This window comes from Eucyclogobius newberryi, unplaced genomic scaffold, assembly GCF_026437365.1.
Source record: "Eucyclogobius newberryi isolate DKJ021-1_F unplaced genomic scaffold, fEucNew1.0.hap1 SCAF_5, whole genome shotgun sequence".
NCBI lineage: Eukaryota > Metazoa > Chordata > Actinopteri > Gobiiformes > Gobiidae > Eucyclogobius > Eucyclogobius newberryi.
Window position 1 is genome coordinate 28,481,839 of NW_027316167.1, and position 13,773 is coordinate 28,495,611.

Below are 13,773 nucleotides of genomic sequence, written 5' to 3' on the forward strand. Positions count from 1 at the left end.
CTCCAAAATATTAAAACTTTTTTTCGTATTGTTTTATTCTGGCTTGGTCCTTATTTAATTCTGTTTAGACCTGCTTTGATTCTGGGTGAGTCTTGGTTCTGCATTCAGCAATGGACAGCATTTGAATGAGCCACGGCCCCATGCCCCCCCAACCATCAAGCCGATCAAGCCGCGCTCATTAGCTTTAGCGGTTAGCTACATCCGGCAGTTCCAGGGTAGTCCACTGCACATGCGCAGTAGTGATCCACTCTAGTGTCACGTGACCACTGACCAAGTGAGCGAAGCTAAATATGAAAAAGCCCTTTAAAGAAAACTACAAGTTTGTCGTCAGAGAAAAGTTCATGATCTGAAAAAAGACAATTGCCACAAAATCTAACCTTCGTGAAAGCAGCAGGTCCATGTGAGCTGAACACGAGCAGTTTGTTTTTACAGTTTCTATGGGAAAATGCTTTCTGGACTAATGTAGATGTATTAGCTGCAGTACTACGGACTGGCCACTAGATAACAGGTTTACAGCATGGATCTATTATCGTTTTAAGACACGAGCACGAGCCATGCGAGGTCTAGATCTAACTTCCGGTGTTAACAATCGGAAATTTTGAATCACTGAGGAATTTAGTGCCTTGATAAAATGAACAAATGTTTACAACGGCTGACTTTTGTTTCTTCTCAAGGTGTATTCACGTAACTTGATATCAAAATGCACGACACGAGAAGTGGTTTTATTGTGAAACGCGAGGCGGATGAGGATGTTGACGTTTATAAATCTCCACAGCGCTGGACCGCGGCTCTGAGCGTTGAAGTGCTGCGTTTGGCACTGTTACCAACACTTTGACCAACATGAGCGACAAAGGTCTGTCTGACGAGGCGGCGGCCGCGGCCTGCCAGGAGGGGAACGCAATTACAAAGGTAGGAGCCCTCTTAAGGACACTAAACTCCATGAACTTGGACCGTGCACAGTCACAGGCCGAGCCTGCGTCAGGGCTGAACGCGCGCTCCTCTTATTTGGTATTTTGCTTTAACTCTTATTTGGTTTTGTCTCTAAGATTATACGGAACTTTATTGTTGCACAATGGAATGCACTTTACCCAAACTGTCATTTCAAAGCGATTGTGAGTTTGCTCAAAATGAAAGCAACTTCATCGTGTGCACTTTTCCCTGGTGGAGATTCTGACGGACTTGTCAAAGTCTGTGCGTGTTTCCACAAGTAAAGTGTGTTGTAGGCGCGGCTCTGAGGAGGGGGTCACAGCCCAGCCCAGAGGAGGGGGTCACAGCCCAGCCCAGAGGAGGGGGTCACAGCCCGGTTCTGAGGAGGGGGTCACAGCCCGGTTCTGAGGAGGGGGTCACAGCCCAGCCCAGAGGAGGGGGTCACAGCCCAGCCCAGAGGAGGGGGTCACAGCCCGGTTCTGAGGAGGGGGTCACAGCCCAGAGGAGGGGGTCACAGCCCAGCCCAGAGGAGGGGGTCACAGCCCGGTTCTGAGGAGGGGGTCACAGCCCAGAGGAGGGGGTCACAGCCCGGTTCTGAGGAGGGGGTCACAGCCCAGAGGAGGGGGTCACAGCCCGGCTCCTGAGGAGGGGGTCGCAGCCCGGCCTGCAGCGCACTGGCACCAGGACCTTTACAGTGTGAATATGACGCTGGTGGTGCCTGTAGTGTCTTTGGCCACATCGCACTCTCATCCTGCCAAAGCCTGTGCCAGTTGCATTCCTCCTCGTGCACTGGAACCACGAGTCTGTGCCAAGATGCACCTTCAAGACAAATATAGCTTTATGCTGATATATTCTCACTTACAATTACATTGGACATGATGGTGTTTGAGCCAATCCTGAATCTGTGCTAGTGCAACCTCTGCAGCTCAGTGAGCCTGTGACTCTGGAGGTTCTGAGCTGGACATGAGTCATGGCCTGTCCAGAATCCTCTATCTGCGGATAAAGGCTCTGACTATCACTATCACACACAGGTCCATCAAAGGTCATGTGGCCTCATTTCACACAGCGTAAACATTTCAAAGATGATTAACCGTGGCCTATAAAATGTTGGGTAAAATGAGCAGAGGAGTTGATCTGGATTTTCACAAATGCATGGATAGATCTACATATTATTTGTTCTGGTCCACAATTGTCAAAAGGTTTCTCCCTTTGTTGCCGCTCTATGTAGTTTCTTCCTGTTTACTACCACACTTTATATCTGCTTTAGCCACATTTGACCACTTCCTGGGACATGATATAGGTTACTTCTGTTTTCCAAATGATGTGCTAAATTACAAGTAATATTAATCAAATTAGGAAAAGTGTCTTAATTTGCTTCATGTTTTTCTTTTGATCCAGGATTTCATGATGCAGCAGACAATGCTCCGTGTTAAAGATCCAGTCAAATCTTTGGATTTCTACACCAGAATCCTTGGCATGACGTGAGTTTGTCTTTCTAATGCTAATGCGTTCCAAACACATGCCACGCCTTGTTTGAAGGCGTAGTACAGTTGTGGTTATTAGCACTCAGGTGTCATGAGTTCACCTCACGGCCGCGACTGTTTGCAGAATGTCTCGCCTCGTTTCACGCTACAGCTGTCCTGTCCAATCATTCATTCCAGGCAGAAAATCTTGTGTTTTCTTTCTTTTTTTTTGTCTAAATCTTCAGAACACAATATTTCACAGACTCTGGCAAACTTTTCTTTTTACACAATGAGTTCATAAGCACTAAATATTGACTGTTGCTGCTGCTCCAGCTGAGACCTGTTCATGATTCTGACTCAAAGTCATTTCTCTCTGTTGTGCTAAATGTTTCAGGCTCCTGCAAAAGTTCGACTTCCCCTCCATGCGCTTCTCTCTGTTCTTTTTGGGCTACGAGGATCCAAAGGAGATTCCTGCTGATGTGAAAGACAGAACGTGTTGGACTTTTTCCAGAAGAGCTACTATTGAGCTCACACAGTAAGTGCTCACTTTGGTTTATTTATTTATTTATTTTTAAGTTCTAAACTTTTCTAATTCATTTCCTTTAGTAATTGGGGTTCAGAAACGGATGAGACTACAACTTACCACAATGGAAATTCAGACCCACGAGGCTTTGGTACGATTTAAAAGACGTATAATAACATCGTGTGACTGATAATGAAATAATAGCTGGACTTTTCTGTATTTTTAGGTCACATAGGAATTGCTGTTCCAGATGTAGACGCCGCTTGTAAATTGTTTGAAGAGCAAGAAGTAAAATTTGTTAAGAAGCCAAATGAAGGTAAGCACTAAGCTCAAAAGCGTTGAGCAAAATCCATATTTGAAACGGTTTGAGTCGAAATAAGTGGTGGAAGGAGCCAGTTTTCTGCTGACACAATCCACATTTATCGGGGAGTCTAGATTTGTCGCCACTCGTTTTTATTTTTCAATTATTTCGCCGACCCACCGACCCGTCTTTCCTAAACCGCAGTGTCGAATATTTTTATCACGTTGGTAAACCTGTCTTTCATCCCAAAGGACTGATAACGCACATGTGCGTCTTCAAATTCAGTCCTCCCCATGCGTCTAACAAAATAGAACGCGCATAGGTGTCGTTATATTGCCTTTTATTAGTTGGTTCGCCTCTGTCGGCGCCACTCAAGTGTCCATAGGACATGTGTTTCTCTATCACGGTGAAATTTGACTTGCGCAATGCATTCTAGGATTGAAACAGGCCCAGCAGCGTCATCACAACAAACAGCGCCCATGTCCCCTGCATGTTCCCCCCCGCTCGCCTTCGCTACCAAAATAAAGGATAGCGGCGTACAAAAGGTCGATTGAAATATCTTAAAATTGTGAGATTTAGTCTCCCGATCGGGTTGATGGATACGTTTTCCGTCATTGACTGGCAGTCACTCCGAGTCAAAAAATGGCAAAATTTTGATCTCTTTTTTTTTGCCTACAAAGTAAAACAAAAATAAGAATTTGCCTACCGACCGACCCACTTGAAAATTGTTGACTCGGGTTACAGCAAACAGACAATTTATTTGGGGTAGCCTGATGTTAAACTCACTATGTGATGGTCTTTTCGGGACTTTTAGATATAAAGATGTTCGTCACTAAAGATTTCGGGATCAGAAAAAGTTTTATTGCCATTGTCGGTAAACAAACTTCCCAAAGGGGAACTTGCTTTGGTGATGAGGTGCAACACACAACAATATTACAGCTTTGTTGTTGATGAAACGGTTTGAAAGAAACATTCACAGTCTTCAATCACTCAGGCTTTGCTGGCCAGATTCTCGCTTTATTGTTTCCCATCTTGGGTTTGAAATGTGAATTTCAAAGAATCTTCAGTGGTGCCAGTGCCTCAGCGACTATATTTGACCTGTTTGTTAAATACTGTGTCTTCCATCGATGGAGACTTTTGTTTTTTACCAACAGAAGCAGATAAACTCTCTCTGCCTTCTGCATTAGATGTGTTAAATGGCTTTTGAACCTTTTTTTAAATAACTTTCTGCTCTGCTTTTCCCAGGTAAAATGTGTGGACTGGCTTTCATTCAGGATCCCGACGGCTACTGGATTGAGATCCTCAGTCCGAACAATATGGAAAAAATAGTTTCATAATGTTAGCAGACGACCAGGAAACGGGTATTTTATAACACGGACTGACACAATTTAAAAAGCTTTTACGGTTGACTTTCTATACATGGAATAAACGACCCACGTTGTGAAGCTGTGCCCTTTTATAACCGGCTTGTTTTAGGTCAAAATGTGTAATAATAATAATAATAATAATAATAATAATAAAATTAATACAAGGCACCACCCCACTGCTGCTTCTTCAGATTTATTGTTTTAACTACACACACACAGGAATATGCAAGATGTATTTTTGTACTTTACATTGAAGTGATTGCAGCAAAGCTTGGCCACAGGGTGGAACCAAACCCTGTAATCGCCTCTGGTCATGTCTCCAGCACTGAGACTGAGTGACTGTTGCTGGTCTTTTTTTGTCTGTATCTTCTGGCCAGGAGAAGCCTGGAGGTCCACTGTGTCTCAATATCACGGGATAAAAGATTCCTGGTTACTCTAGGACAGAGGGATCAGCGTGACGAAGATACAGAACGCAAACTGGAGCCTCCTGTTCTGCAAAAAAATAACACGTCAGACGAGTTGCGCTCACCGTGGAGCTGGATTTGCATCGCCACTGGACACTGTGCTCTTTGTAGATAATGAAACGGGGAAGAGACGTATCCCACATCCGCACGACGGACATGAAACGGCGTCAAAGGCGTCGGGGAAAAGGCCGTTTGGCGTCGGGGATGAAACGCTCGGACCGTAATGCGTCTGCACGAGCTGATTTACATTACAATTTAAATGTTAAACGGGGCAACGATATTCAACGTTCAGCTTCGCCTGTGCAATGCAAATGAAAGTTCCGAGGGCAGTGGGGCTTTTGAGCTGGTTTTAATTGGACACTGACTAGTTGTTGCCCAAAGGCACAATGGCAGCGTGCTTTTAATAGTGGGCTGAACCACCCACCTGCAAATAAAGTTGAAGTGAACTGCCATGTCGATTCATCGTTCATTCTGCCTCCTACTTTCACGAGAAATCGACAGCACAGTGGATGCCTGGAGTGGCCTATTTGCTTTGGGCTTAGATCTTATTGTACCTTTAGCTCAAACAGATCTGACTGACGCTTAAGGGAATCTGACTCGTGCCCTCTAACGTCACGGTGATTTCAGTCCACGCTCCAGCTGGACGTGGCCAGTGATTGAGGGAGCTTCTCCACATAAAAGCCCCAACAACATTGCTCCAGCCTGTCAACAACGCTCAGCCGCTCAGTGCGGCCTCAGTCGACTGGCGTAAAAGGGGGAAAATGAGCATCTTCACACATCAGCGAACAGAACCGTCTACTTTAAAGATTGCAGAGACGGCAAACATGCTTTGACCTTTTGCATTCATCAGAACCAACAGGAAAGAGTAGCAGGGCTTCAATGTGGAAGTCTATAAGGAAGATGTGTTGAATAGTAGTGCTGCTTAATCAAAAAAAATGCCGTTATCTCATTCAAATTCTAACTCTTTCCTGAAAATGTTTCTGAAATGATTCATTTTTGCTTCCAAGGTCTGTATCTCATTATTTTTAATCCGGGATGCGTCAGTGTTTAGCATTTAGAAGAATTGTAAGTCAAAGAAGGGCATGGATTTTAAAATACAAAGGATCAAACCTTTTCACCCTTAACATAATGGAGCAATTAAAACAAAGAGGAGCTGTAAAGTCAGCAAACAATAAATTACATCAACACTTGTAGTTTGAAATGGAAGCAGGAATAGCATTTTCAATACCTCTTTTTTATATGTACTGTATAGGAAAAAGTACCCAAGGACACAGGGCCGGCCCAAGCCTTCAGGGGGCCCTAAGCGAAAAAAAAATTGGGGGCCCCTCACCACGTCATCAGAATCAGTTTTATTTCCATTGTCAGTAAACAATTCACATATGGGAACTTTCTTCAACGCAAACAAAGCGCACCAAAACTCCAGGGCATCCGTTTGCCAGTTAGTTTATTCTCAACACCTCACAAGCTCAAATATTGCTAACTTAAATCCCACAATGCAACTTGGTATTCCGCTGACATCACCTCTACTCCCTGTACAAATAACACACATCCCAGATATGTTTTTGGGCGTTAAGGGTCGACAGCCACATTAGCACATTAGTTTAAATTAACGAACAGGGGGGTCTGGGGGCCCTCCCCCAGAGATTTTCAGACCTTTTTCGTGTATTCTGTTGCATTTTAATGTGGTCCATCCGGCTAAAGTAAGAGTAAAATGTTGAGGTTGTAATGCTATAAAATGATGATGTGATGAAACTGTGCCAGGAGAAAATGACTAAAGCCATTTATTAATACATTATGGTACTTAATTACTCAATACAATATTGGCTATGAAAATAATTATGGTCAAATTGATTAATTTTAACTGAAAACGTAAAAGTAATAGTTATCCTTACTAATTTATCTTTTACAGCTCCCAACTGTTCCTTCTTGCCAAAGTGACAAAACAAGTTATATTAAATTAAACAAATGGCATAAGCATTGCTTGATTAACAATTAACACTGATAAAACAGTGCAAACATGTTATTCCCAGAGAATGAACAGAACGAGAAGTGAAGGTCCAAACCTAGCTATTGTGAAGCGACTGCGTTTCTGCAACTTTGCCACTTTTATATAAAAATATACAGTATTATTCTTTAACAGACGTAATTATAATATGTCTGGTTGTTTTTCACTATCAGTTTATTATAATTTATAACAAATAGTCTAATGATGCTTTTTAAATAAATTGAAATGTTTTATTGCTCTATTAAAAGTGAATTACAATATAAATGTTTGTTCTGATCAGAACATCACACACTGGACTCCTGCATGAAACAATGCTGCGATGTGATTGGCTGATGGACCTTACACGCTTAAACCTTTACGTTCCTCTTATTGCACTTTAAGAAGTCAAACAGACATCACGAGTCACGATTGATCTCACACATGGTGATGTGAGAAAGAGGGACGCAAACTCAAACCCGCTCATCTCTGACTGAGGCTGCACAGGGGCCCGGGACAGGGGGCCCGGGACAGGGGCCCGGGACAGGGGCCCGGGACAGGGGCCCGGGACAGGGGCCCGGGACAGGGGCCCGGGACAGGGCCGCACACTGTTCACTCCAAAGTCTCACATCAGAGGTTCTGGACGAGACGGCGCTCGTCCGGACCGGATCCCCGCCTCTTAGTGACCCCGGGGCACAGAGGCCCCTCACCTGCAGCTAACACTACGGGGCTGGTGTAAATGTTAAGCTTATTATCTTTCATTCAGACATATTATTGTGCGCGGGGCAGAGCTCTCGTCGCCTCCAGCCTGAGCGAACTAACGTGACAGAATCGTGTTGTTTCAAACAGCAGCATTAACCGTCTCTTTGTAAGAGAAGTTCAATACCTGGAGAGTGTTGTTGAGTTTGCAGTTTCTTTACATCGTCAAGAAGTTTCTTCTTTCGTTTTTCGGCACCAGGAGATATATTCCTCTGGACATGATGACCACGTTCTGTTGTGTTTATGTTTTGCTCTTCTGCTCGCGCCCAATCAGCGCAGGTTTGGTGTCTTGGTTGCCAGATTGTCATTACAAATAAATGCAGTTTGTGTGTTATGTTACCGCTGTGTGCGCTGCCGCGCCAGCAGCGCTACTACACTAGTGGCGCACGCTGCGCTTGCACTTCGCATAAGACGGGTTGCCAGATTGGGGGCCCTATTAACGCCTCGGGGCCCTACGCGGCTGCTTAGTTCGCTTATAGGCTGGGCCGGCCCTGAAAGGACAGTAAAGAAAACTCGCTCTAAAGTATGTCTCATGAGCTTATGGCTTATGTAAGATCAGTGCTTTACAGAGGAAAGCCAAGTCTCGCCTGCTGCATCTTTGAACTGATGTTATCAATGGAATAAGACTGTCTAGTTTTGTATATTTTTGGTCGTGGCTTTTTCATTTAGAGTCAGAATAAGAAAAAGGCTTATTGCCATTGTCAATGAACAGAATTCACAAATGGGTACTGGCTTTGGTGATTCTGTGCAAGGCTAGTTTATCTGAAGAGCACATTTCATACACAAGGCAATTCAAAGTGCTTCACACAACAGGAAAAATGCATTCAAATCACAAAGAAATTACAGACCACATACATAGCATTCCAGACACTCTTTCCCATCATTTATTTGACATTGCCAGCATGACGTCTCCGGGATGGACACATCACTTTTAGATTGATTCTTTCCCATATCAACGCGCTATCTGCAAACTGCACACGTCTTTGCTGAGCTTATGTTCCTTTTACGACGACTCTCTCGTCGACGCCTCCACCTTATGTGTGGCGCTTTGTAAAACATAAAACAACCTATATAAGTCAAAAAGGAAAAACAATTTAACAATTAAAAATAGGCTTACTATGTACACAAAATTTACAGTTGAATGTACATATGTAGTGCAGAAAAGCATATTTCCAAATCAGAACTTTTTACTGTTTTGATCTAATTAGAAAACATTAATTTTCTCCATGCACAGCTTAGTGAGTCAATATCTGACGCTTTGGGATGAGAGCTGAGCATCTGAAAAAACTGTTCTAAACCTGTGCCAAAAGAAACCACAGCCAAAAGGGTCTGTGAGAGCAGGGAACTTAGATTTAAACACCAACACACCAAACCAGATACTCCAACTTTAATAACATGGATTAACAATAATCCTGTACTGTATATTTTCAGAGTTATAGCCCACCATCATTCACTCTCAAACGTCCAACTCCCCGTACCAGACTGCGAAAATGCTAAATCAGAGCGCCGAAGGCAATTCTGTGGCAATTTCTCAACAAAAACGAAAGCGCCACAACACAAGACGTTCATCTGCATGAAATGTGCTCCATCATCTCTCCGAAACGGTCTCCTTCAATCACATAGTATCACTGCAGCGTTATGTTTGTTGTCGCCATGCATGACCGGAAAAACATATCACGCATGAAGCCGTCTGATCATCTTCCATTACGGGAAACGCTGCACATTCCCAGAGATCCATTCCACTTATCTTTGGATAATCCCTCTATTCGGTGGGATGAATCAAATAACTCGCAACAGAGCTCCCAGGTTGTCAATCATTCGTGTGTGTGTGTGCCTGTGTGGACCATTGTGGGGACTAACTTCTCCATACACACTCGCAACATGGGTAAATACAACCTGTACAAAATAAAGTGTCACTACATTACAGAGTGTTAAAAGCCAGTCTGAATATTTAAGTTTTAAACCTGGATTTAAAAAGTCTCTGATGGCGCGCATGTCGAACAAGTAGTAACCATCTACAGGAAACGAATATACGTCGATGTAACATCCCCGAGAAGCACAGAAACACGACATGGCGTGTGTTTCTTTATGCCTTTTTGCCGAAGGCCGAAAAACACTTAAGAGTATTATTTTGAAGCGTCGACAATGGGACTCAACCGCAGCGTCACAAGAAGATAACAGAATAGCCTGTGTTTGCTTTAATGGCCTCTCCAGGATAAAGGAGCATGACAATTGGAAAAAGGGGAAGAATTGGCGTGTGTATTTATTCTTCGCACATGGTTCAGGAGGGTCGTCCCACGTGAGCTCCAAAGTGAGATCTTGAACTCTTCGTACGGCACTTCTCTATGTTCCGGGCACTCAGAGCACTTTGTACACATTCAGACAGCAGTGTGCGCAGGGTGAAAGTGGATCCAAGGACCCAACAGTATTCACCTGAGAGGGAGTCGAGAGCAGGATCGGAACCGCCAACCTTCAGGTCGGAGGTCAAGCACTCCATACCGACTAAGCCACTGCCGCCTAAGCCTGAGTGAGAGTGTTCATGACGAGTTGGAATGCTCGAAACACACAGCGGAGGTAGTTGTATGTGTGAATTTGCTGAAATATCCATCAAATTGTCCCATTTTTGTGGTTTATAAATGTACGTTCTGGTTACCCGGCAACCGCACAGAAGTACATCAAGAAAAACCTCTTCTAGTTCTGATCATATTTATTATTTCACAAATAAAAACAAGGGAACTTTATTTTGTCACATTAAGGTTTGAAGGGTCGGGAAAAGTGTGTTCCTTGACCATATTTTGTGCCTGACTTTTGGTTAGAATTCCGATTCTCCCTATCAACATGTCATGGAGCTCGAGTTCCTGTAACATTTCCAACTCATGTGCTGCCACTTGACTTACAGCATCCATGCGTTTGTCTCCAGTAGATTAGACTACCGCAGCACATCCAGAACGCTGCCGCTCGGGTCCTGACTGGAACCAGGAAGTACGATCACATTAGTCCTGAGCTCGGGTCTCTGCGCTGGCCTCAGGCTCAGAGAATCGATTTTAAAGTAGCTCTGCATGTGTATAAATCTCTCCATGGCCTAGCATCAAAGTACATCTGGGATACGTTTGTGGAGCCCAGGGACCGGCCTCCTGCTGGGCCAGAGTCATAACTAAACATGAGGAATCAGCGTTTCATTTCTCTGCAGCTAAAATATGGGACCGTTTTCAAGAAGTCATGAGATAGGCCCCTCTGCTAAAGCTGTTCTGTTTGGCTGTGCTTATGACTGAGGGGATTTGATCTGTATATATTATTTTCAAGCCTCTAGTTTTTGTACTGTGATTTTAATGTGGTTTCATCTGTATTATTATTATTAATATTATTACTATTACATTAAAGCAGTGTTGTGAGGGCCAGATAAATAGGTTTGGCGGCGGTTGGAGATGACCTCAACTGAATGACAAAAACCACATGAACTCAGCAGGACATTTCTCCTCCAGAATCTTTGGCTAAGAATATAAATAGTTTTGTTGTATAATTCTGATATAACTTGATTTATTTGTATGTCACTGGGATAGGCTCCAGTCACCCGCGACCCCGAAAGGGAACAAGCGGTAGAAAATGGATGGATGGATGGAATTTAAACTTTTCTGATGGAGAGCCACCTGCTTGTCTTGTTTGAACATGTAATGGTATATTTGTGGTCATAATGAAGCAAAGAACTTTACCTGTTTGTTTGAATTATGAAAATAATTATTCACCCTAAAAACACTGTCTTTATTTTATGTAGATTTAAATGATGTTTCTGTGTCACTAACACCTTGTGGACAGAACCATTGATAATTATTCTGTTAATTTCATTACTGTAAATGAGAAGAATTCACAAACTCAAATTAAGAATATGTTTTGTCAAGATTTGTTCACATTTTATAGACATTGAGCATTAGATAAAGTACAAAGACAAACAAAAATTACCAAAGTATAAATGACAAAATGATGATTAAAAAGTCCTGCTCCCTATCAGTTCTAATAAAATTTTCCACCACAACATGGTTAATACGCATACTGAATCCTGGTACTTTCTGTTGTGAGTCAGGAGTAGAGCTGGTGCTATTTTAATCAAAGTACAGCTTGACATAACGGGTACGAAACTTGATATCCACAAAAGACGATTCCCTCCAACGTGGATTCAAAACCACTGACTCACAACAGAAAGCACCAGGATGATTCCCATGTACGCGGACGTCTTCTTTGGTCACTTTGTTTTATTTTACCTCTTCAAACATGTTCTGGAGGAGGGTATATTACCTGTTTGTTTCCATGGAGATGTCTCTGCATTGCCTGTAATGAATTAACCCTGACTATCTCCCTGGTGACGTCACACGGCCAATTTATATAGGTCACATATGTGAGAGCTGTCCAAGCGCTCAGTCGATCTCACACATGAAGATAAGTTTATTTATATACATAGTCTAAGTCCATGCTATACATTCAATACAATAAAGGAAAGCTCAAAGTCAGCCCTGTCTTTGTCGCACACAGTCCTTTCATTTTTTTAAAGCCTACAATCTGCATCACCACACACAAGTCACTGCACATAATATTCAGTTAGAAAAAATATGTCTTTGTAATGAAAAAAACAACTATGTGGTGGAAGTCTTGTTAGTGTTTCACACCTTGACAAACAACAAAAAATCTATTTGTCGTTGTATCACCTTTGTATTGTGTTTTTTTTTTTTACATTTTTATTATTCATCTTGGGCAAGTGATTTAATTTACAATGGAACATAAATTGCATACTTGTAGACAGTTCTATAGTAACAAAACAAATATAATACAAAAACAATACAAGGCAAGCATGTAGTGTGCTAGGTTATTATTGCATTTGCCCATAAAGGAGTGGGAAGGAAAGACTTTTTTAATCCCATCCCATCACTCATTAATAACATCACATAGCATAGCATAGCATAGCATAGCATAACATAGCATAACATAGCATAGCATAGCATAGCATAACATAGCATAACATAGCATAGCATAAGATAACATAGCATAAGATAACATAGCATAACATCACATAGCATAACAAGATAAGATAAGATATTCCTTTATTGTCCCACATGGGGAAATTTCATTGGTGCAACGCAGGTAGATCCAGAGGTAGATACAGAAGAACAGATCACTTATAGGAAGTCTGAAAAACACTTTCAGTAGAAGATCTCCTATAAATAAACAAAAACTCCCATAGACAAATAAATAAATAAATACCATTGCATGTGATCCCGACAGTAATTGCACATGAATATGTGTCACGACAGCACATAGATTGCACATGGATTTCTCAGTAATTGCACATGAATTGCACATGAATTTCACAGTAATTGCACATGAATTGCACATGAATTCCAACAGCAATTGCACATATGACAGAATTGCACATCAGTATTAGGTTAGGTCAGTATTGCGACGGGATAACGTGACGATCTCCGGGTAAGACGATTAAGTACCGGGTAACATAGCATAGCATAACATAGCATAGCATAGCATAACATCACATAGCATAGCATAATTCGTTTCCTGTTTGCTTTATTTAAACATCAGACCAGTACCAACACTGGTAACAGACAGCACACTGGTAACAGACAGCACATACCAACACTGGTAACAGACAGCACATACCAACACTGGTAACAGACAGCACACTGGTAACAGACAGCACATAGCAACACTGGTAACAGACAGCACATACCAACACTGGTAACAGACAGCACACTGGTAACAGACAGCACACTGGTAACAGACAGCACATACCAACACTGGTAACAGACAGCACACTGGTAACAGACAGCACACTGGTAACAGACAGCACACTGGTAACTGACAGCACACTGGTAACAGACAGCACACTGGTAACAGACAGCACATACCAACACTGGTAACTGACAGCACACTGGTAGCAGACAGCACACTGGTAACAGACAGCACACTGGTAACTGACAGCACATA

At 42.6% G+C, this 13,773-nt stretch overlaps 1 protein-coding gene across 1 annotated transcript; it reads left to right on the top strand.

The window, feature by feature from the left end:
* Nucleotides 1–767: 767 nt before the first annotated feature.
* Nucleotides 768–4,559, top strand: glo1 (glyoxalase 1). Its single transcript, XM_072464942.1, has 6 exons — nucleotides 768–909; nucleotides 2,326–2,408; nucleotides 2,785–2,925; nucleotides 2,997–3,064; nucleotides 3,140–3,229; nucleotides 4,460–4,559. The coding sequence occupies exons 1-6, from the start codon at nucleotides 841–843 to the stop codon at nucleotides 4,549–4,551; spliced, it is 543 nt and encodes a 180-aa protein (XP_072321043.1). The 5' UTR covers nucleotides 768–840; the 3' UTR covers nucleotides 4,552–4,559.
* Nucleotides 4,560–13,773: the final 9,214 nt, after the last annotated feature.